The sequence below is a fragment of the Panicum virgatum genome, chromosome 6N, assembly GCF_016808335.1.
Source record: "Panicum virgatum strain AP13 chromosome 6N, P.virgatum_v5, whole genome shotgun sequence".
Lineage (NCBI taxonomy): Eukaryota > Viridiplantae > Streptophyta > Magnoliopsida > Poales > Poaceae > Panicum > Panicum virgatum.
This window is the reverse complement of record NC_053150.1, coordinates 8357735-8381599: the sequence shown is the minus strand read 5'-3', so window position 1 is coordinate 8381599 and position 23865 is coordinate 8357735. Positions and strand designations below refer to the sequence as shown.

The window sequence follows — 23865 nt, the reverse complement described above, 5'->3', positions numbered from 1 at the left end:
ACTGATGACATGTTGATTACAAAGACGTACGTGATCCAATACCTACCGATGACATGGACATATTGATGGACTTCTATAGTTTTATGTGTGTTTTTAAATTATCTTCAACGTGTCCACGTTTCATGACACACAGCATCTTATAACTCTTTCAAAAAAAAAGCATCTTACAATTACCACGTGAGCGCGAACTCCGCGAACATGAACACAATCTAGTTATGGAATGATGTTGTCCAAGATTCATCAGGATTTGCAGAGGAAAGTTAGAGTGATATGAAGTAACTCATCCTTCTTATTAGGTAAATTATTGGTAGCGAGGTCTGAAACAACTTACTCCTTACGTACTCAAAGTGTCTTCCAAGTTGCAATGAAGAAAAAAGAAAAAAAAAACGGTAGTTCAAGAGTCAAGCAACAAAGGAATGAAGCAGCTCCACGCGCGGGGCATGGCGTTGAATCAAACTAGAATAAACGCACACCCAAAACTCGCTCATCGATCACCTGTGTGAGCTCTTCAAACAACGAGGTCAAGGTTAGGGCTGAGGACTCTGGGAATAAGTGCTATTTTTTTCCCCAGTAAGTCCTAGTTTATTTTTATGGTTGTGGCGAGGTGATGCAATTCCAAAAACTCAGAGTTCGTACACCAACTCTGCTCCTGATTTTCATTGAGCATGTGTCGTCTATGAAGATTAATGCAGCAGGAGGGTTATACAGTAGAAGTAGGAGTGTCGATTAGTGATCCTTAAGTGCATCTCTAACTCTCTCTAATTCAAAATATTGTACTATTTCTCTAAAATCATATTTACTTTTAAAAAATTAGTATAAAACTTTGAACTAGGAGGATTGGAGATGCATATAAAGATCACTAATTTGCACCCCCTAAGTAGAAGCATACGGAGAGACTATTTGTGGTGCTTTCCGCCATTGCCACCCCTGCCTTCCTTGAGCCCTCTCGACCGCACTTGAACCACCACCACCTCTTCTTCCTGCAGACGCGCAAGATCGTAGCTCATCATCAGGAGGAGGAGGAGAATGAAGGCAAAATAGGCATTTTAGTCCCTTAACTTTGCTCTGAATGTCAAATTGGTCCCTCAACTTTTAAATTAGTCAATCTAGTCCCTCAATTTTTATTTTCAGGTCAAACTTATCCTTGTGGTAATGTGGCTCTTCATCCTTGATGTGAAAAGTTATTTTTAACCTTGGCTCATTCTTCTCATACTCAATTTCCATTATTGTATTATTGTAATTAACTAATGCTACGATATGGGGTGGTAAAGGGCCATAATTTTTTGCCTAGATAATTTAAGGGCCGGGCTCTAAAAAGATCGGGCTCTAATCTTGTTCAATTTTGAGCTAAAAAATTTAAGGACCATGTAGGATTGTGAAGAAAGCATTAGGGCCATAGTCCATTACCACCCCATATGATAGGTCTACTGTTGGTTCTCCTAGCTTGTTGTGTCTCGTATTTATTAAAGTACCCTTTCATACTTAGTGTAATATTGACCATATAAGAACATCATGCACATGTTGATCAACTTTCCGTAGCACTGCTCAGCATGCAAATTATGAAGGAGAGGAAATAGCCAAGGGTAAAGAGGACTTTTCGCGTTATTCTCATGGTATTATGGAGCATCACATTAATATAAGGATGAATTTGACCTAAATATAATAGTTGAGGGACTAAATTAATCTTTTTAAAACTTGAGAGATGAACTTGATCCTTAGAGTAAAGTTGAAGGACTAAGATGTCTATTTTGCCGAGAATGAACTCATCATTGAATCAGTTTGCTGCATATACTCAATTGAGCTCAGATAGACGGCAAGGAGCTTGCAATTGCATTTTTCTTTAAAAAAAATGGTGGCTTTAATTTCAGCGTGTGTGGATGTGCTTACAGTCACAACAGCTGCAGCCTCGACGGTTCCCTCTTCTTGCTGAGGCTGACAAGCAGCAGCAGCAGCATCGGCGGCGGCGGCAGCAGGTCGTTTCACTTTCAGGCGTGAGGCGAGGCCGCCGAGGTAGCCGGCGCAGCCGTGTGCGGCGTGGCGGAGCAGCGAGAGGGGCCGCATGAGGAAGGTGAGGACGGCTGCCGGAGACGATGCCGCCGCCGCCGCAATGGACTCCTCTGCTTTCCCCTTCGCCGGGAGGCATCTCTTCTCGCCCTCCTCTAGCACTCCCTGCACGACCTTGTTGCCCTCCATCGCTCGCCCGAGCTCTTGATCGAGCACTCCTTTGAGGTCGGGTTGGTTGGTGGGTTGGGGTGCGTTTGCAGTGACGATGACCGATGGTGTGGCACCCATTTATAGAGCTGTCTGAACAATCATTGAGCTTTCTTGTTCCCGTGTCCAGACTGTGTTGACTGAACTTCTGACGCGGGTATGGGGATAGTATATATACAAATAAACATATATAATACTGATGCAAACCTCGTGTTAATTGGTGCTCCGTGTTTTCATCCCCGTGCTCAAGAATGCGATGAATGCGCGCGTAAACTGATCTGAATTCGAGTAAGATTCAACAAAAACCCAGCAAAATCTCATTATCCTTCTTTTGGCTCTTGATCGATCAGCAACGCCGCCTTCAAACCAGGAACTGATCCAACACATTTCAGTTACCTGAAAGTAGCTGCATGTGGTTTCAGGTTCATACTGTCCCTCTAGAAAATCCTCCGTACCGGCCCTGCATGGGTAACTGAAAATCATCTGTATGACGATGCCCGGTTGGCGACAACCGAGGCAGAGGATAACGTGGCAGCACAGCACCGCACGGGGGGGGGGGGGGGGGGGGGCATGGCTCGCCGCGAAGCATGTAGCCACATGATCCATCTAAAAACAAAGGGCCACATGATCGGTGTGGCCCAAATGCGAAGCGCGTGTAGTGCTTTCGGTGAACTGGGAGGTCAACAACTTTGACCGGATTCCGGTCAGACGTGCTTTTACACAGTCGTAGTTAGTCAACAGATCGTATTTTCTGTTTTTTTTTATCGTTACTTTAAGATTTCCTTTTTTTTCTATCAGATCTAACCTACCACTTACCAACCGGTGATAGAAAATTATTACGAACAGACGGTAAAAATTATCACTTGCGGTGAAGTGCGTTCGTAAAGATCTATTCTGTAGTAGTGGTAGGTGACGTGTAGTGCAATTGACCATCAATTGCTGGTCTAAGATACACTTCCTCGCCGTTCAAGGTTACACGGAATCGTATTTTGTTTCCTGCTCCCTTTATTTGTATACACGCACCCATCTCCATTATTCATTCCATGTGCTTTGATTACTTAGGGTTAATAATAGTGGATGTGGATCATTACTTTCCATATTTTAGCTCACATTTAATGTAACATGTACAAACTAGATTCGGCACGGACCCCTCCCCCGCGTCATCCCGTGGGGCGGCTCGGGTGGAAATCCTAGCCGCCGCCGCCGGCCCCTCACCTCCTCCCTGTCACCCTCGCCGCCGGCCGAGCGCGCTGCTGGAAGTCCAGGGTGCGCGAGGAAGGCGGCGGCAGGTCTCTCTCCCTCTATGGTCGATCTCTCCCTCCGTCGGCGCCACATCTAGAAACCGTGGTATGCTTCTAGACATGGCGGCGGCGAGCACACGGTCTGCGACAGTGCTGCGCGGTCGGTGGCAGCGACCGCGTCCGTCGGGGCTGTGTTGCCGGTGGCTGGCGCTCAGGACTGCGCGGCCGGTGGCTGGCAGCAGCGAGTGCGGGGTCCACTCGGGGCGGCGCGGTCGGAGGCTGTCAGTGGCGGGCGCGTGGGCGGTGTGGCCCCACGGCCGGTCTCTAGGCTGGCCGTAGCTGTGCGGGCTGGTTCGGGGCACTCGGTTGCCGGTTCGGAGTACAACGTGCGGCGATGGTAAACAACGCGGCGGTAGCGGCGTGAACCGTGCATGCTGGGCTCCGGGTTGAGGTCATCTTTCACCTCTGGTGGTCGCCACTGGTGGTTCTGCTGGGCGCCCTTTGGGTGTGCTAGCGGAGCTGCTAGGGATAGCCTGTTGCCATGCTCTTGCTAATTGGTGTGCAGGTTTTCAGGCGAAAGCCAAATGACTGCTGGTGACGACGGTGCCTGTGGGTATATTTTTCCTTCTTGAAGGCGTTCCCGTGAGAACCTTAACCTTCAAGGATGGATCCAGATGAAAACCGAAGAAACCGACCGACCGGTTCGGGCGGCGGTGGCATCTCCTTGTCGCTTTCCTTTTGAGGCGTCGTCTTGGAGCCCTTGATGGTGACACCTTGGTCAATTTGGAGCATTGGCGGTGCTTGTTCTATTTTGCATAGTAGAGATCGACTCGGTACGGTTTCTAGATCGCAAGATGATTAGACGGCACATGATCATCGACGATCTTTACATCATGAGTTTCTAAGAAGACAATTGATGTAAGATTTTATTACTACTTGGGTACTAAAGCAAGGTTGAAGGAAGAATGTAGAAGAAGTTTGAAGCTTAGTCTTTCATGCTTTATTTCTTGTTTCTTTCCTTTTTTTTCCTCGGTTGGAGGGTTGGAGTCTAAGTACTCATGTAAATTTTTGATTTTGTGGCCTGATGTGTTTCTTTAGGGTCGTAGACATTCACTTGTGAATGTTCAAGACCGGGTCATTCCCTTAATCTAAAAAATGTGCTTTGATTACTTACTACTGCTCCCATCATCGTTCCAAACATATACCGTTTTAACTTTTCTAGATATGTAAATTTTACTATGTACCTAGATATATAGTGTGGCTAAAAACATAATAAAAATAAGTATATGTCTATATTATCAAACTGATCTATAAGTTGGAACAGATGGAGTATTTTATTATAACACTATCCAAGAATAGACTACAAATAAAGGCTTACTAGAAGTCAACAGTACATACAACTATGAGTACATGTCAAGCTCCAGTTAACAATAGCTATATACTTAAGCAGAAACAAAAATTAAAGATTGGCTATTGAGTCGTTCATACTGTCATAAGTTTCAGATTCCATATTCAAATTTAATCCAAAACTCATTTTGAGTAGTACATTGTACAAAATCATGTCTAAGAAAAATTATCAATGCAAATGCATATATTAATCTTTTGAGATTAATATATCGTTTTGGGTGACAATTTCAACAACTATCACCTCAAGTGTGGTATTAGATGGGCCACCAGCCCAATAATATTTGCACGCAAATGCATATATAAGACTAACTCCAACAGCAGAGATGTATTTTGGATAGGCAAACCGAGTTTGCCTCATGTGTACAGTAACGAGAACAAGCAATTTTTTTAGAGGACTCCAACAGCGCAGTGCAAATCGGAGAGGCAAATCAACCTCCGCCGGACCGCCACCAGCGCCGCTCGGCCTCCGTGCGCGCCGGCCCGCCTCCATCCGCCCGCCACGCTCACTCCGCCGCATGTGGCCACCCGAGGCCCGCCGCCGCCTATGCAGGCCGCCCGCCACACCCGCTCCGGAGACGCGCGTGGGGGCGGCGCGCCTCGCCGTGCGTCCGCGTTCGGCCCGCGCCGGAGACGCACGTGGGGGTAGTGCGCCTCTCCGCGGGGCAGCGCGCTTGGGGGAGGACGCGCCCCGGAGATGGCCTTGGGCGGCGAACGACGGGGAGCTCCGAGCCACAGTCCGTCGAGAGCCGCCTCAGAGCTCGGCCGGCGTGGTGCCATGGCGGGCGTCCCTCCTCCTCCTCGGCTCCATGGAGCGCGTGCAGCTTGCACGGGTCGGCCATGACGGTCCATGGCGCCGCGCAAGGGAAAGGGAGGGAGCAGGGGCGTCGTGGCGGACGGAGCGGACAAGGCGAGCAGACGAATCGACGCGTCACCGCCTGATCGACGCGCCGCCGCCCCCGGATCCACCCGCCCCTCTGCTCCTCCGTCGGCCTGGAGAGGGAGGGAGGCGGCGGGAGGACGTGCCGGCAGCGGAGGAATAGGAGGAGGCCCGCCATGGCCTTCCCCGCGCCGAGGGAGGAGGGCTGCTGCAGATCTGAGGCCTTCGCCGCCTTCCTGTCCACGCGAGGCCGAGGCCGCCGAGCCCGCGGCCGGCTAGCCCGAGGCCGGCCGACCCGAGGCGGCAGAGCTCGAGGCCGCCATGGGCCTCCGTTGCTCGAGCTCCAGGGGCCTAGCGTGGAGAGGGAGGGAGGGGGCGGCGGCGACTGCGGCTACGGCGAGGATGGGGCGGCGCCGAGGAGGGGTCGGCGGCGACCGCGGCTCGCCTGGCCCCACGGGCTCGTTTGCCTTCGAGGAGAGAGGTGATTCATTTTTACCTCTCCTCTCTCCTCGCGAAGCAAAATGCATCCCGTTTGCGTCTCCTGTTGGACCTCCGATCGGCCATGCACAGTGCACTCGCGGAGGCATATATGCATTTGCATATGATTGTTGAAGTCAGTCTAAGGAGAGACCATGTGCATTCATGGAGAAGAGAACAACAATGATAACATCATTCACGTGCATGCAGATTCTTAATCTGATAGTCCAAATTAAATTTGAGTTGTACCATTATCTTTCTTATAACAGGACCTTCAAAATAATACCACACTTGCTTATATTTGCATGTTTTTTAAAATCATTTTGATAATAAGTATTAATTTCGGATTCCGAGAACAAATACTTTAACAGCAAGAACAAATAATTATTTTATGAAAAAATTTAAACACAACGAACAAATAATAATGTACAATGAACAAAACTTTAGACATCACGAATATTGGGTTGTATAGGCAAAATAATGTGAAATTAATAGCGCGAACAAATGAGTCACATGGCCAAGCAATTTAATCTACAATGTGAACAAATAAATTGTACACCTTGAAAAATAATGATATAGACATAGAATAAAATATTACTATCTATTAAAAATAAATGTATAATGAACAACAAGGATTAAGTGTGGAATATAAAATAATATAAAAATGATAGGTACAAAAATAATAGGTAAAAAGAGTGGAATAAGAAACTAAAGAATAATAGAAAAAATATTAGATAAGGAATAAAGGAAAATTCACATTAGAAAAATTCATCAATTACCTCTAAAACACTCGCACACGTTATCTATAAAAGAAAGCAAATAGAGAATAAAATAAAAATAAACAGAAGGAAAGAAAAACAAATTATATATTAGTGAAAAAATATTACTAGAGCATTAAAAATAAAAACTAAAAAATAAATGAATAAATAATAAAATAAAGATAAGATAAGTTACAGACCATACATGTATAATAGAAATTATACAAAAATAAAAATATGAGATAGGTAAAAATAATAAATAATAACAAATAAGAGAACAAATTTAAACAAAAGTATAGTATGTGAAAGTAAAAGACAAAATGAAATGAAATAATAATGAATGAAAAATAAATAAGGTTCAAAAATAAATATGAAATGAAAAAAGAAAAAAATAAAGAAGAGGAGTGTCTATAGGGAATAGAAATAAATGCATCAATGAATAGATATGTATTAGAAAGGAAAATGGGAAAGAAAACACAAGAGAGAGAAAACAATACAACATCGTGAAATGAATTATAAATGCTCATTAGAAAGAGAAAAGCGAGCACCATCCATAGAAATATTACACAAAATAGTAACGTAGGACGGTGGGTAGTCGGTCAATATAGCAAGTGCATCCAAGGTGGTAAAGTGTCTTAATTTTTAGTCTGGATAATCTAAGGGCCGGACTCTAATTTTATATAATTTTAAGTTAAAAATATTAAGAGTCAAGTAGGGTCGTGAAGAGAGCATTAGGTTCATGGCTCATTATCACGCCAAAGTGCACAGATACTAGAAACATATGCTAGACTGTAACCTGTAAATTATTGTATCTATTTATTTGGATCACTGCAGTAGCTCACAGGGTGTAGGTGACAAAAAGTTGTTTTGTCGCCTGTGCGATATATAGCCGCTCCGCCGCCTGAGTGGAGGAGAACCATGTATTGGGCCTACATGGGCCTGCCGTTGGTGAGACCAAAGCCCAGCAGCAGCCGCTCCTGACTCCTTCCTCTGCACGGTTCAAGTTGGCCCTGCGAAATGCGAACACGACGCGATCGCCCGCTCCCAAACCTTCCGCTCCTCTTCCTCATCTCGGCGGCGGCGCAATTAATTCAAAAGGCAGGCAGCGAGGCAAGGGTCCTCATCTCGGCGGCTCCTCGCCATCACCCCGTAGAGCAGCAGCAGCTGCCGCTCCCGGTGAGGCAGGGGACGATGGAAAACGCAGCCACCGCCATCGCCGCTATCCCCAGTCCGTCCCCTCGGTCTGCCAGGAGTGGGGCCGGCCCCGTCAGAGCCGTGGCCAGGATTTGCCCCGGCGGAGGCTCCAGAGGCCCCTTCTAGGTCGCCGCTCGAGGTTCCGATACGGCAGCCGATTCCTCCTCCGCCTCCGTCTCCTTGATCCCCATCAACAAGGAGGCCACTCCTGCTGCCGAAGGGTACGAGGCTTGCTTTCACTTTTAGTTTTTACCATACCTGCTCCTTGCCAATTGAATCTGCTCCGCCGATCCCATCAATTACATTGGACCTGGGTTGGGTTTTTTCACTTTTCAGGGCTCTGATGACCACGCCAACGTATCAGTATAAAGTCGATTCATCCAAGGATGATTCATCCACTCTCATCTTGAACGACGAGGTGAAACACCTCCTGGATGACATCTTTTGTGGCCAAGGCCGCAACAACGCATGCATAATCACTTGTGGTGCCTCTGCCAAAACAAACTTCATCATGGTATGTTTCTATTAAATTTTAGCTGACATAAATTGCATATTTTCGTTGCATTGCTTTTCTTTAGTAGTTTACTCAAGATTGAAATACCAATGCAGGGGTCCTGGGATCATTCTGGCTTGCTCACCATGGCCATGGAGCAAATCCTACACAGAGCCAAACCCACCGGGGCAGAGGTCAGGCTTTGCTTCAGGATAGCCATGTCTTTGATCTCTTGGAGCCAAAGGACAGTGAGGTCCACGTGCTGGAGGATGCCAATGGAAGGACTCACCTAAGGGCCTCTCCAAGGTATCTTAGTTGCATACAACATACAATTTTGATCTTATTACCTTCATGTTTCCGACTTGTTGCTACCTCAACTACCCAGCTTCTTTAGTGTTTTTTCATGCAAAGTAAATTAAAATTAATCACGTAATTCAGGTTGATATCAAGTCAATTGAGGAGTTTTCAGATCTTTGTTGTGGCGGTAGTTACAAGCTCACCACGAAGCCTTCAAACCAGATGCTACCGAAAGGACACCAAGGCTTTGTTATTTACAATTCTAGATTGATCGGCCAGGCAGAGAATGTGCTGTATCAAAGATCAATTTTCTTGACTTGGCAGGTTTGTTCTTCTCATGCATGCACGGCAATTTCATATATCATCTTGCATAACTTATTTAGTTTCTGCTCCTTGATTTCATTAGGCTATGTTGATATATACCAAGCAGAAGAATTGTGGTGGAGGGTTTGCTCCATCAAATTGTTACAAGTCCTTGTATGCTGTAATGAATGTCATACAGGCTCTGAACAGGAACCAAAGCTTCATACCCTACAAACCATATAAAGTAACTCGTATTTTGCACGATTCTTTATGCAAGATAAGTGGTGCTGTGTTGATATGCTTTGTTCTCATAGAAGGCGCTTAATATAAATAGTGAGCAATTGTCTTCCTGTACCACAAATTCAGCGGTTGCAAGCTACTTTTATTATTTCGTTGGTTGTGAGAAAATGTTTTTAATGGAAGGTGGCTTGATCATGGAGGAGTATAACACATTGTGTTATTGTTCAACAGTATGTTCCTAAGATAGTCGAGTATATGTCCTGGTACCTCTAGTCTAACTCAATAGAATGTATCAATGTAAAAGTTTTGTTATCATGGTTCTCTGTTTCATTTTGTGCCGTTGCTTGACAGAACATGAATTCCCATTGCAGCCTGAAGTTAGCTATGCCTATTTGTTATACCCTTATCTATGTTACCTGATCCAACTTGTCAGAATTGACACGCATTTGTTACCTGCAATCTAAGTGCATGCTTTGCCTTCTTGGTGTAGGATGAAGTTTTTCTTGCATCTCGCTCAAGCCAAACGGTCAATGAACAATTCTACAACTTATCCATGGGTACCGGAAGTTGTTCAAAATCCAATGTAAAACTTTCAGTGAGCGCCAAGAATTTGTCAAGGTCTTTGCTACCTTCTATCCAGTAACAAAGTTCTGTACTAGTGAAGCATGGCCAAACCAAGTTCATTTACAGTGCAGTAAAAGCAACTCGAACCCCCACTGCCAATAAGAGGTCACGTTCTGATTTGGGACGTTTTGATTGATAATTTGTTAAAATGTGAAGCTAATGGTGGTTATGGTTTTATGCAGGTCTGAAATGATCATGGGTTTAGGCAAAAAAAAAGTGTAAGCTCTACTTCTACTTCAATTAATATGAAGCACTCATGAGCTAAGTCCATTCTGAGTGGCAGGTACACACTGTTCATTAACTTCTGAATATCCCAATCTCCTTCTGCGAACCCACCACTAAAATTCACCCTTTTTGTTGTGCAGGAGGTTGTTGTTCAGTCCATCTACCAATTCACTGAAGGTACATATATTTTGACCAGTTCCTTCTTTGTGCCCTAGCATGCATGTAGTACGTGGGTCATTGGGTGTTGAAATTGTCATTCTTGTGTTACTAACTACTCCAAGTTGCAATTTATGGAATCATATAGGAAGATAATAGATGTGTTGTACCAACTGTGGTGGCAAAATCTAAGGTTTGCATACTTTAGCAACCCATATGTACATTTTGTCATTGATCATCAGTGAGCAAATTTATAATGGAGCTTTCTGCATCATTCAACAGGAGATTCAGTCATCACTTGCCATGTCAATTCAAGAATTATCATCATTTAAGGTACACTTTAGCTTCCTTCCAACGGCATCACAAATATATGATAACCTTAGAACCAATGATCATCATATAATGGCGCAACATGCAGGCATGTGATGAAATAGAATAGGTTTTAGATGTTGTATCATCTAAAATGCAAGAAGTAGTGCCTTTCGGCGTGAAATAAATAGTATCAGTTGACATGCAAAAAAATTAAGGTATCTTTTAAGAAATAGGCAAATAGCTGATTTTTGTTTCTGCAATCCCAATATCTTAATATCATGAAGACGTAGCCCTCTTTGTCCCCTTGTTCAGGACCATTCCTCTTCGGATTTGGAGAATTCATATTGTAACTAGGTGTATACCCGTGCGTTGCTATGGGACATCAAAACTTTTATACTAAAAATACATAGACCGCACGGTAAGATTACAATACTTTGAAATTAAATACCAATGTTAAAGTGACATTTAATCCAATAAAATAAAGTTCCTGAAGTTAACACAATCACAGAGGGCGCGGTATGATAAATCATTACATATTAGATCGACACATTCATTCCAGAACATGTTAGTATTCTTATCAGTAAGCACTCGATATTTTGCAAGCACCACGATGAGCAACAAGGGCACGGTATGATCCGTTTTGGAATGAATTTAATATTGCTTCTGAATCTCAGAGAAATCGTTGGTCCTTTGAGTTAACGCTACCCAACTCGCATGAAATGAATTCAGAGCTATACCATAAAACTCAGCCCTGAAAATCTCTAACACACCAGCTTTGGGAGTTTCAGCAACCTACAAAAGTAATAAGAAATCTACCCATTAGAAATACAGAAAGTGTGAGTGTAATCAGAATATAAGCTCTTTCTGTGCCAAGCTTGGCCTGATGCATTAGATAGGAGCATGGCAGTAGCAAAGTCAAGAGCTAACCCAAAGACCAGCACAACACATATTCTCAAGCTGAAAAATGCAAAGCACCTAAAAATCCTGAACTGCATCCCCATCAAATTGCAAAACCAGAGCACCTACAAAGTTCTAAGCACCATTCTTCCATCAGCTTACCACCTTCTGTAGGTTCATGTGTGCACGAGGGAGCATTACATCAGTAAAAGAAGTTGCAAGTGGAATGCAAACAGATAACAATAAGAACACTCATCATACCTATTGTGCATCATGAGCAACCAAACTCCGCATGTCAATATTATGCAGAGTTTTCACGAAAACTTGTGAGAGTGCGTTATACACCTTTCAATTGTATTCCTTCAAAAAAAAATCCTACAAGAGAAATGTATGCAGGAGTTAGCACAGTAGACTGGCTGACAGTGTAACTGCCAGATATAAGCAGACCAACAGTTTAAAGGAGACAATTCCAACAATAACATTTGTTTAGAGGAACAAGTTGTATGTAGTAATTGTATTAAAAGTAGAACTACCTTCCTCTTTGATTTTACAAGCTGACTATTTCAGAAAACTTTTATCCACTACATCATGGTCTGCTAAATCAATTTACCATCCAATCTTTACTACTACTCAGTCCTCACGACTTGGTATGCTAAGAAAGTAAAGGTGCGCCCTGTTAGTTGCAACTACAGTTCATTTTCCCCTAATTTTGTATATGAACATGAGCATCTCTCAGTACATTTTAGTAGCCAAAATTACATATCTTGAGGCAAGGCATGGTGCTCTCATCCAAAAAGGTGTTTTTCACTTCAGTCTCGATTACAGATTTGATTGGTAGAAAGGTAGGCACAACATAGAGCAATTTAATAAAGCAGACCAGTAAAGTACTAAAACATGGGTGATTAACATACTTTATATGGTAATAATATAGTAATAATAATGGAACAAAAATTTTTTTTTGAAGAGTACCATGGAAGTAGTTTAGCATCTACAGCAGCTCGTCGTTGCCTTGCACCAGTGCCACCACTGCTTGACCCACCACCAAGCCTCCACTGCTGAAACACGCGAGGAAGCAAGGTTATTAACTCTCTAAATTTCTGAGAAACGTAGAGCAGACCGGGATGTTAATTTGGCATCAGGAACTAAGAACAGTAGGAGGTAAAGAAAAGACATAATTTCTAATTCTAACTACTAAACTAAGTGATCAGTCAGTAGATGGATAGGAGAAAAGCTTCCGTCCAGAAATGATTTTGGAACAAACCACAATAAAGTTGACCAGATAGAAGCATACATGATATGTAATTAACAGTAATGAAGGCACACATTCAAACATAGAAGCTAGATAGCTATGCTATCTTATCCTCACTTTACCTCCTGGCGGCACCGACACCATGAACCTTGGCACAGGAGCCTGACCATATAGGGGGGCAAATCCAGCCGGATCATACTCCTGCAATTACTGTGGAGTGATAAAACCACATTGTACACCAACCTGCCAAGTCAAAGCATGCATTATAACCTCAAAGTTGATGTAGATGTGTCAATTAATCTGATGGGTAGGAATTTGTGTAATATACAGCTGCCAATACAAGTAATGTATATTTTCGAATAATATCAGGTTTTTATTTTCATAGACTGAATCAAACTACATGCCCTGTGCTCCATCCGAAAATATGTGTTTACTACATTGTAGTCTTTCATCCGACAACATGTACATGCATTGTACTCCATCAGAAAACATGTGTGAACTTTTCTCTGAATGGTTTATATTTCTCTAAGTTACTAAGCTAAGAGTTTTAAAGTTGGTAATAGAAAAAATGGGGACAGGGTAATAACTGAACTTGGGAGAATGGCAGCTGTCTGTCCGTGTGCTTTTTCACCAAGCAGCCTTGCAATGCCTTTTTCATATCACAACCTTCACTGCATATTGGATCAAGATATTATTTTCTGCTACGGTTTGGTGGAAATGGGGGAATGTAAAGTTGAGCAAAGTATAACGAAAAGATTGAACATCCGGCGCCACTGTTAAATTAGTACTCCTATTTACCTACGCAAATTAATTGGACAACACAAAACACAACACAAAGCCTTGCGTGGCCCCTGTTAAATTGAACATCAGCCACCACTGTTAAATTGAAACAAAATTGAATACTCGGCACCACTGTTAAATTGAAACAAAATTGAATATCCAGCACCACTGTTAAATTAATACTCCTTACCTATGAAAATTAATTTGACAACACAAAACACAGCCAAAGCCTTGCGTGCGCACCGCACTACGGACCTCATGGATGTCGGAGATGGTGACACGGTGAGAGGGCCGTTGGCGGTGGCCGCTCTCTTGGCCTCCTCCCTGTTGCCGCTCTCTGCTCTGGACAGAGCTCCTCCCATCCATGGCGCGCGGATCTTGTTGGCGACGGCAGGTCCCAATCTCATTGAAAGCGACGATCCACTGCAGCGGAGTAGTAGGTCCTTTCCTGACGGCACTACATCAGGGACAGTGAATAGCGGGATCGGTTGTGGGATCAACGTATGACGGACAGACGAAAGACCAATTCGCGTCGCCGATCTGGTGGAGACGGTCTCCGAAGAACACGGGGATGGCGGTGGCCGCAGAACGCGGCGACGGGAGACCTGTGATGGCGACGCGAATCAAGGCGCCACCGCGGTCTCCGTAGGGCGCCGGGGGCTGGGCGGCGACGTGAGGCCGGCGGCGACGAACGGAGACCACAAGAACTACACGGCGGCGCGGCAAGGGGCCGACGTGGACGAAGAGGAGGGCGCGATCGGACAACAGGAATCGGCCCGAGGCCGGACGACGATAGACCAGAGGCACGATCGGTCGACAGGGGATGAAAGACGAAGAAAAACGTCACCCTTACTCCCTTTTTAGTAGTAGAGATTTTGGCTTGACATGCTCATCTGATATAGCTGGTATAACATCTCTTAACTCCTTTTTTCTAAATGTTAATTATCAAATGGTAGTACGAGTCCATTCTGAATTGCCATCACTTCCAGATGAATTTGCTGAGAAGACTCCTATCTGCGCTACTCAATCCTCTCCATAGCTGAGCAACCAACTATATATCAAACTCTAGGCCAGTGAATATAACTGTTAGAAACCGAGGTGGCCCTAATACCCACTATGCAGAGAACATACACCTAAGACATACCAACTCACTCTAAAGTTGATTAGCCTTTTCAATTTTCTAGCTACTTAGTATATAAGGTCCTTTCAGCGGCAGAACCGCTTTCTCGCTTCCGGGTGGCAGAGCCTACCAATAGATGAAGCTAGCTTCTGGGAGGAAAAGCCTTCCTACGATGAAGTTCGGACCTTATGTGATCCTGGGTTGTAGAGCCAACCTACGATAAATCACAACTTATATATTAAGTACTTAGAAACTGAGAGATTAACACTTACAAAATATTTGCTTTATTGCAACACAATAGTATTACACAAGACACTTTTTAGTGGCTACCTAGTATTCACCCTCTCATGCTCTCACCTTGCTATCTATCTGCTCTCATCTACCATGCTCTTGGATGGATGGCATGGAAAGGAGGGGGTCTCTATTTATAGGGTTACAAGGCCATTGGATTATTGACATGTGGCAAAATTATAGCCCTTGATCTAAATTCTACACTCTTCCATGAAAATATCTAGTCCTAGAAATATCTTTGATTTATTTTATCTAGATATTCTAGAGAAGTCCATGGAAAATATCTTATCCTTGAATTGTGGAGAAGAGTGTAGAAGTTTGACTTTCCTTCGACAATAACAAAATAAAAAAACAGATATGGTTTGTGCCCAACCTTGTTACACAGATATAGCTGAACCGAAAACTCCTACGATTCACTTGAAATCTGGGCATGTTGAAAATCTTCAAGAGACACTCAAGGGTTGCAGCACAGGGATTAAGGTTACCTATTTTTAACTCATTACGCACACTTCCTATTGTATCATTAGCTTTCCTAATAAATCCCCCCCTTTTTTGCAAAAACAGAAATCATTGGCTCAAGAGTGCTTGATGGTTCTAAACAGCACTAATAAGTAAGTACTATCCTTATCAATCCTTATCGTTTATCACTAATTTGGCATTATGGTTTTATTTCTGTTTTTCTAATGCACATTCCCGTATCTTCAGGTTGCAGTTGAAAAGCCTTAAGATTAGCTACGAATCTTAAAGATTACCCCCCACCCCACCACGCGCGCGCACACACTCCACCCACACACGCACAAGTACAAAAAGAAGAAAAGATCACATGTCTTACTAACTTGCTACTATTGTGCAGGGTATCGGAGAGAAAAGGGCAAATTATTATATACATGAACTCTGTAAGGAACATGGCCCCATTAGGCCATTGTTTGTGATTTTGGTGATTTTGTAACAATATAATCAATGGGACTAATAAGTTTGTGAGATCACATTTGTAGGATTTTTAGGTCCAATGGATAAAATCCAATGTGTCCAATTCACCACAGAGATGTGTCCAATCCACCACTGAGATGTGTCCAAATGACCGCAGCGACGATTTGGACAAAGGATGCGAAGAACAGTTGCACCGGTTTAACCGATGACAAAGCACCGGTCTAACCTATGGTCACCGGATAAACCGACGCACAGGCACCGGTGCATTGGACAGTGCGTATAAAGGCCAAGTCAAGAAATCACAGTAGCACCGGTTGAACTGGTGGTGCCAAGTTGAGGCATCGGTGCAAGTACCGTACTATCCTTCAGAGACAATGTCAAACGGCCAAGAAGCAGGTCTTCAGCACCGGTTGAACCGATGGTGCATCGGAGCAAACACCGGTGCAATGCCACGCCAGCTATAGAAGAATCAGGGCAGAATCTTTCAGCACCGGTTGGACCGACGAGGCATCGGTGCAATGCACCGGTCTAACCGGTGACTACTACGTTAGCGTGTCAGAAGGCCAACGGCTAGTATAGAGCCGTGAGTGACCGGTTATACCGGTGCCCAATCACCGGTGCAACCGGTGCCCTGCGCAGAAAAGGCCCAATGGCTACAAACGACTCTATGGACTTGATGGGCTATATATATGCCATCCCCCGGGCATTTCAAGGTTGTTGGAGTTTAAACACATCACACCCACATCCAAGAACACCTCCAAGCCATCCAAGAGATTAGTGATCATATCCTTAGTCTTTAGCACAACTTCGTAAGTGTTTATGCTAAGTTAGCTCTTTAGAGAGTGAGAAAGCGAGGCTTTGTGCCCTTGTGCTGTGGTTCTTTGTTGAACCAACAAGATATCTTGGTGCGCCGGCCCCTTGGAGCTTTGAGGCTCGCCGGCAATGTCAACGACCCTCCGACTTGGTGTGGAGCGGCATGGACGACCTTGTGCAGGGGACGTGGAGACCCCCATCCTTTGTGGAGAAGCTCCTTAGTGGAAATCGGGATCAAGGTGACCGTGGTTTTGTCCACGGAAGAGACTTGATTGCCGGGAAGCGATACTCTTAGTGAGTGCTTCAACAATGTGGATGTAGATGTGACTTTATGGCTAATCGAACCACGGGATAAACACCCGCGTCAAGAGTTTGCTTCCTCCTATCCCGTTCTTTATGTTTCCGCATTTTATACTACTTTTTTGTGTGCCTTTACTTTCGTAGAGTAGTATTTTGATAGGAAAAGCTATAGTTTGCTAAATTCTTTTGGGATAGGGGTTTCACACTAGAAAAATCTTAGTTGCACATATAGATAGTATGTTTTAGTTTAATATTGTGCAATTTAGTTGGAGCCATAGGTTAAAGTTTTAAGTTGACTAATTCACTCCCTCCCCCTCTTAGCCTAGAGCACCCATCACTTTCAAACTCCGAGAGGAGTCACCAAACCATTTAAAAATGTAAGCAATCAAGCATTTCCGTATTAAAAGATTAAAAGTTACAATTACATAATGGGAAATGATTTATTGAGAATATCACTGAAGCTATTTTTTCACCTTTCAGATTGATGATCTCAGAACCGTCATTGGGATGAATAAAAAAGAGGTAGCTTTTCCATTTCATTGTTATAAAAAATGGTCTTCTGATATATACTATTATGAACTTATTTCGCCACACAGTCAGTAGAGATGGTGCATATATGTTAATCCGATGTATATCTTAGGTTTAGGTGGTTTTTGCAAGATTGTTGGAAAGGTTGCTCACGTACTGTTGCTACTTTGTTTTTTTTTTTCTATTTCGATCAGATCACCATAATGATGTCAGCGATGGTTCTGGACTCTGTGATCGACAAGGAAGCGCTCTGCTGATTTCTTTCCACCTAGGAAATGATAAAATACCTTACAAATAAAAAAGAAACAACACTTACAAGACCCGCCTTGTCGCCTCCATCAGCCTCTGATGGTAGCGTGTAACCGCGCCGAGATCACCAGCCGTGCCATGCTGGACCGTCGTGGACAGAACCACCACCGCCCTGGCCCAGCAGGCAGCCGGCGCAAGCCCGGACGACGCGCTGCAGCATCATGCATGGGTGCGCTGGCAACCACGCACGACGACGACGACGAATTGGTGTCCTCCTCCGCCGCCTCCACGGCCGCCGCGCCGTCGCCTTCTCCATCCCCGACGCCGCCTGGCCTCCCTATCTCGTCCCGGTTCCTCTCCATTTGGTCCGTCCGTAATGTGAGTGCAGCAGTTGCTTGATCGATCGAGATCAATTTACGTGTGTGCGGCCAGAACAGCAAGCCAGTGCAAGTGCAAAGACCCAAGGCGATGCAGACAAGCGCTACGGCCTGAACCACCGTCGTCCTCGCTCTCATCATTGTCTCATCGACCGATCGATCTCACTCCTCCATCAATAATATCTGAACAGCAGCAGATCGGGAGCAGTCAGCGGTGTAAGAGTATATGTGAGAGGATGCTCAAGCTTCTATTCACCATGGGTGCCGATACATATACAACTCAAGGCTAACTGCCGATCCTAGAATTCAGGAACGTGAGCAGGAGAGCCGGAAAGTTACAGGGAGACTCGTAATCCTAACAGAAATCCTAACGCTATCCGTTGGAGAGAACCGGTCTTCTACACCCCCCCTCAGTCGAAGCTTCATGCGGCATGAGGCACAGACTGGATTTGAACTCTTGGAAGAGCTGCATCGGTAGCCCCCTTGGTCATGATGTCCGCGAACTGACGTCGCGACGGCACTTGGAGAACTCGAATGTGCCCAAGCTGAACCTTTTCCCGCACAAAATGAATGTCTAGCTCCACATGTTTTGTGCGCCGGTGATGAACTGGATTCTCAGACAGGTACACGGCCGAGATGTTATCGCAGTAGATCACCGTGGCCTTGTCGACGAGGACATGAAGCTCCCGAAGTAGATTGCGTAGCTAGCAGCATTCGGCTGCGGCGTTTGCCACAGCCCTGTATTCGGCTTCTGCGCTCGATCTGGAAACGGTGGTTTGTCTCTTGGACGACCACAAAACCAGCGATTCTCCCAGGAACATGCAGTAGCCCGACGTCGATCGCCTGGTGTCCGGGCAGCCCGCCCAGTCGGCGTTCGAGTAGGCAGTGAGGCTGCACGAAGAGGAAGCCGAGATGTGGATGCCGTCATTGATCGTGCCGCGTAGGTAACGCAGGATCCGCTTGACAAGGTTCTAGTGGGCATCGCTGGGTGCATGCATATACAAGCACGCCTGATTCACAGCGTATGCTATGTCAGGGCGCGTGAGTGTCAAGTATTGCAAAGCACCCGCGATGCTGCGGTAGAACGTGGCATCAGAGGCAGGAACACCATCGTTGGCGGAGACCTTCGGCTTCGTATCCACAGGAGTGGATGCTGGCTTGCAATTGGACATGCCGGCACGCTCGAGAATTTCTTCAGTGTACTGCGCCTGGGTCAAGAAGAAGCCCGAGGTGTCGCGCTTCACTTGTACGCCGAGGAAGAACCGCAATGGCCCAAGGTCCTTGAGGGCGAAGGAGTGCTGCAGCTACTGAATGATTCGTCGAAGCAGGCCATCGGAGGACGCCGTGATGATGATGTCGTCCACATACACAAGGAGATAGGCGAGATCACCAGCGTGCTTGTAGACGAACAATGACGAGTCCGAACCGGTCGCTGTGAATCCCACCTCACGTAGTCGTGTGCCGAGGCGCTGAAACCAGGCATGTGGTGCTGCTTGAGGCCGTATAGGGACTTGACGAGCTGGCAGACATAGTCGGGGTGGTCACCATCGGCGAAGCCGGCGGGCTGGTGACAGTAGAAGAGCCATTTGCCCGTGATGACATTGGCGCTGGGAGGGCGAGGAACCAACGTCTAGGTGCCGTTGGAGATGAGGGTGTCGTACTCGTCCCGCATGGCAGCAAGCCAATCAGGGTCATGGAGGGCAGCTCGAACGGATGTTGGAGGAGCAGGCGGTGCAGCGATGGCGGCGTGGGCGTACTTCGGGTTGGGGACGCGGATTCCGTCACGTGCACGGGTGACCATCGGGTGGCGATGTTGTACCGGCTCAGGTGTAGAGCGCGAGGGCGGAGTCGATGCAGGCATCACATCTAGCGCTGGGACGTTCGACCCAGGCGGGTTAACATCCGGGTTCGTGTCCGCGGGGGAGAACGCGTCGTCGTACCATGGCGATGAGAACGGAGCTGCAGAAGACTCGGGCGCGTCGGGAGCCGCATGTGGCGTGGGTGCGGGGTGGCCAGCGCGACAGCGCCAATGTCGGGCGCAAGTGGCGGCGAGGTCATTCGCGGTGTAGGAACACGCGTTCTGGCGAGGTAGTTCGCGGTGTAGGAACACGCGCAGAACGCGCCGCGCGGGGCGCACGACGCGTGGGCGCACGATCGGCGAATGCACCGGCGATGGCACGGGTGGTGAAGTCGGTGGCGACGTCGTGGGCACCTGAAAGGAAAACACCGTCTCGTCAAAATAGACGTGACGGGAGATTAGTACGCGCCGAGAGACCGGATCATAGCACTTGTATCCGTTCTGATCAGCCGGGTATCCGAGGAACACATGCGACGGAGCGCGGTGCGAGCTTGTGCGCAGCAGTCGCGGCGGTGTTCGGGTAGCATAAGCAGCCGAACATGCAAAGATGTGCATAGTCAGGCGATTAACCGAACAAGATCTCGAAGGGGGTAAGGTGCTGACGAGGGCGGCATGGTCGCAGGTTCAACTGGTAGGTGGCAGTCGCGAGAGCGTCGGGCCAGAACGTGGCAGGCACGGAGGCATGGAAAAGCAGGGTGCGTATGCTATCATTGATGGTTCGGAGCACACGTTCAGCACGGCCATTCTGCTGAGACGTATAAGGGCAAGTCAGGCGCAGGGCAATGCCATGAGTGGCAAAGAAAGCGCGAGACACATAGTTATCGAACTCCCGGCCATTATCAGTCTGAAAACACTGAATAGGGAGACTGAATTGTGTGCGAACGAAGGCATGAAATGAGATGAGTGTGGGTAGAACATCAGATTTATGACGCGAAGAAAATGTCCAAGTGTAGTGAGAGTAGTCATCCAAAATCACAAGATAAAACTTCTAACCTGAATTACTGAAAATTGGACTTGTCCAAACATCACAATGCAGAAGCTGGAAAGGAAAACTAGCAACATTATTGGACTCAGAGAAAGGCAACCGAACATGTTTCCCTAGACGACAGGCATGCCAAGTATGGGATGCAGACTTAGAGCAAGAGTAACCAAAAGAATGTAAAATGCGATGCAAGGAGTCACGGGCCAGATGACCAAGCCGGGAATGCCAGAGCTCGGTGTCAGGAGCCGGTGAGGAGAGCTTGGTGGGCGCCGGAGCTTGTAGTGGAGGGCTTGGCGTGGAGGGGATACAGTTCACCGGAGGAGTCACATCGGAGCAAAGCCATCCTGGTGCACAGATCCTTGATAGAGGAACCCCATGGATCAAATTCAATAGAAACCAGGTTATCACGGGTTAGGGCATGAACAGAAATCAGGTTCTTGATGAGATGGGGAGCAATAAGAACATTAGTAAGGCGAAGAGGGGAAGCAGCTATGGCAATCGCAGCGGAACCAGAACCTATAGCAGGGAAGGTTTGGCTGTTGCCGACAACAATATGACGAGGAACAAGAAGTGTAGTGTAGGAAGAGAGAATACCAGGGGAGGAGGCCATGTGCGACGTGGCTCCCGTGTCAAGGAACCATTTGCCGCCATGGGCCTGGTTCGTTGGCATGCCGTGGAGAGCGGAGAACAGCCCCGGTGGCACTTGCGGTGCGGTGGCGTCGGGTGGTGCAGGTGCTGCACCAAGTACCGTCAGGGCCTGCGGCGGGGGAGTGCCAGGACGCATGTCGAGGACGCCGGGACGCTACGCATTGTGCGGCCAAGCCTGGACAACTCCGGTCCATGGATTGTAGGAGGACGCCCACTGCGGTGAAGTCGGCGTCGCCGGAGCCGGAGGGCGCGACGCCGGTTGAGAGCTCGAACCGGAGGCACACGACTTGTCGTTGGCCTTGCGCTTCTTGCAGCGCTGGCTTCCACTGTTGGATGGAGGAGAGGGCAGCGTGGACAAGTTCGGTGTGGCGGGGGTAGGCGCCGTGCCGGTCGCCAGGAGGGCGGTCTGCGCCTCCATCTTCAGCGAGTGCGTGATGCACGTCTCCTCCTTCTGGAGATAGGAGCAGGTCTCGATGGAGGAAGGAGGCGCCTTCTGGGCGCCTAGAACGGCAATAGCCTGGCCGAACTTGGGGTTGAGACCACGCAGTATTCGACCAGAGCCGGCTCGGTGACGGCGGCACCAACGTCGTATTGGGTGTCGGCGAGCTGCTTCACTTGACTGCAGTATTCCGCCACGCTAAGATCGCCCTGGTACAGTTGTGGAATTCCTGTCGGGCGAGCACGGCGCGGTGGAGACTGTTGTCGAGGAAGAGGTTGGTGATGGAGGTCCAGACGTCATAGGCATTGGCCTGCGGCTTGTAGACGTGATCCATGATGGGTTTGGCCACCGTGGAGTAGAGCCACGACATGATGCACGCATTGATCTGAAGCCACTCCGGATCATGGCACATGAGGATCGCGTCGAGAGAGCCGTCGATGTGACTCATGAGGGCGAACTTCTTGAAGGTGAGGTCGAAGAACGTACGCCACTGACAGAAATTGGCGGCGTTCATGTCGAGGGTGTACGCCACTGACAGAAATTGGCGGCGTTCATGTCGAGGGTGACAAGAACGTTGCCATGGATGTTGAGGAGGGCAATGGTCGCGGCCGGCGGTGGAGCACCAGGAGAGAGGGGTGCGAACGGATCGGATTGCCGCTGTTGGCAGTGGTGTCGGAGGAGTGGGAGCTCGTCATGAGGAACACGCGAGGAGAGCAGCAGAAGAGAAGATGATTTCGTAGAAAGCTGATACCATGTAAGAGTATATGTGAGAGGATGCTCAAGCTTATATTCACTGCCGATACATATACAACTCAAGGCTAACTGCCGATCTTAGAATTCAGGAATGTGAGCAGGAGAGCCAGGAAGTTACAGGGAGACTCGGTAATCCTAACAGAAATCCTAACGCTATCCGTTGGAGAGAACCGGTCTTCTACAAGCGGTAGGGGCGTTCGGATCAGAGAAAGATTAAACTCGGCCACCAACTCTCACGCCGAGTATATTCAATGTCCGTAGTCGATCTCCACCCACTCCATGTACAGCTAGCTAGACAGCCATGGCTATCCACTCTCTAGTGGGATTCTCTCGTTCAGGTCACCAGCTACCTAGCAGCCTCGCCTGACGCCAATGAGCCATACCTGTTTGTCCTGTCTGCTTGCTGACGAATCCCATCTGCCTCACTCGATCGGCAACACTAGTAGTAGTATACTAATAACTGCAATGGAAATCCCTTTCCGGCCACTATCGGCAATACCAGCTCATTGATCAGTTGCAGTTGCAGGCTTTCTCGATCGGCATTTGGTGAAATCATTTCTGGAGATATATATATATATATATATATATATATATATATATATATATATATAGTTAAGATTTTACTCATCTTGCCCGCTCCATCCCATGAACTTTATGCATGTAGTACAAGAACATCTGGAATCCGATGGCTCGCGTTTTAATCCCAGCAGCTATAGCTAGTTTTACACTTCTACTACTTGATGATCTTCTTTACATGGTTGGCGGGCGGCTTCTTCAATCCTCTCGTTCCTTCATCTCCCCTAAGCTAAGACGACGACGACGATTAGTGGTGTACC

At 46.8% G+C, this 23865-nt stretch overlaps 1 protein-coding gene and 1 pseudogene across 1 annotated transcript; one reads left to right on the top strand and one right to left on the bottom strand.

Moving 5' to 3' along the window:
- Nucleotides 1-567: 567 nt before the first annotated feature.
- Nucleotides 568-2251, bottom strand: LOC120677491. The gene is made up of 2 exons (XM_039958643.1): nucleotides 1888-2251; nucleotides 568-980 (listed from the first exon to the last, which is right to left on the bottom strand). The coding sequence occupies exons 1-2, from the start codon at nucleotides 2191-2193 to the stop codon at nucleotides 897-899; spliced, it is 390 nt and encodes a 129-aa protein (XP_039814577.1). The 5' UTR covers nucleotides 2194-2251; the 3' UTR covers nucleotides 568-896.
- A 5737-nt stretch (nucleotides 2252-7988) lies between these two features.
- Nucleotides 7989-17980, top strand: LOC120677876 (annotated as a pseudogene).
- The last annotated feature ends 5885 nt before the right edge of the window (nucleotides 17981-23865 follow it).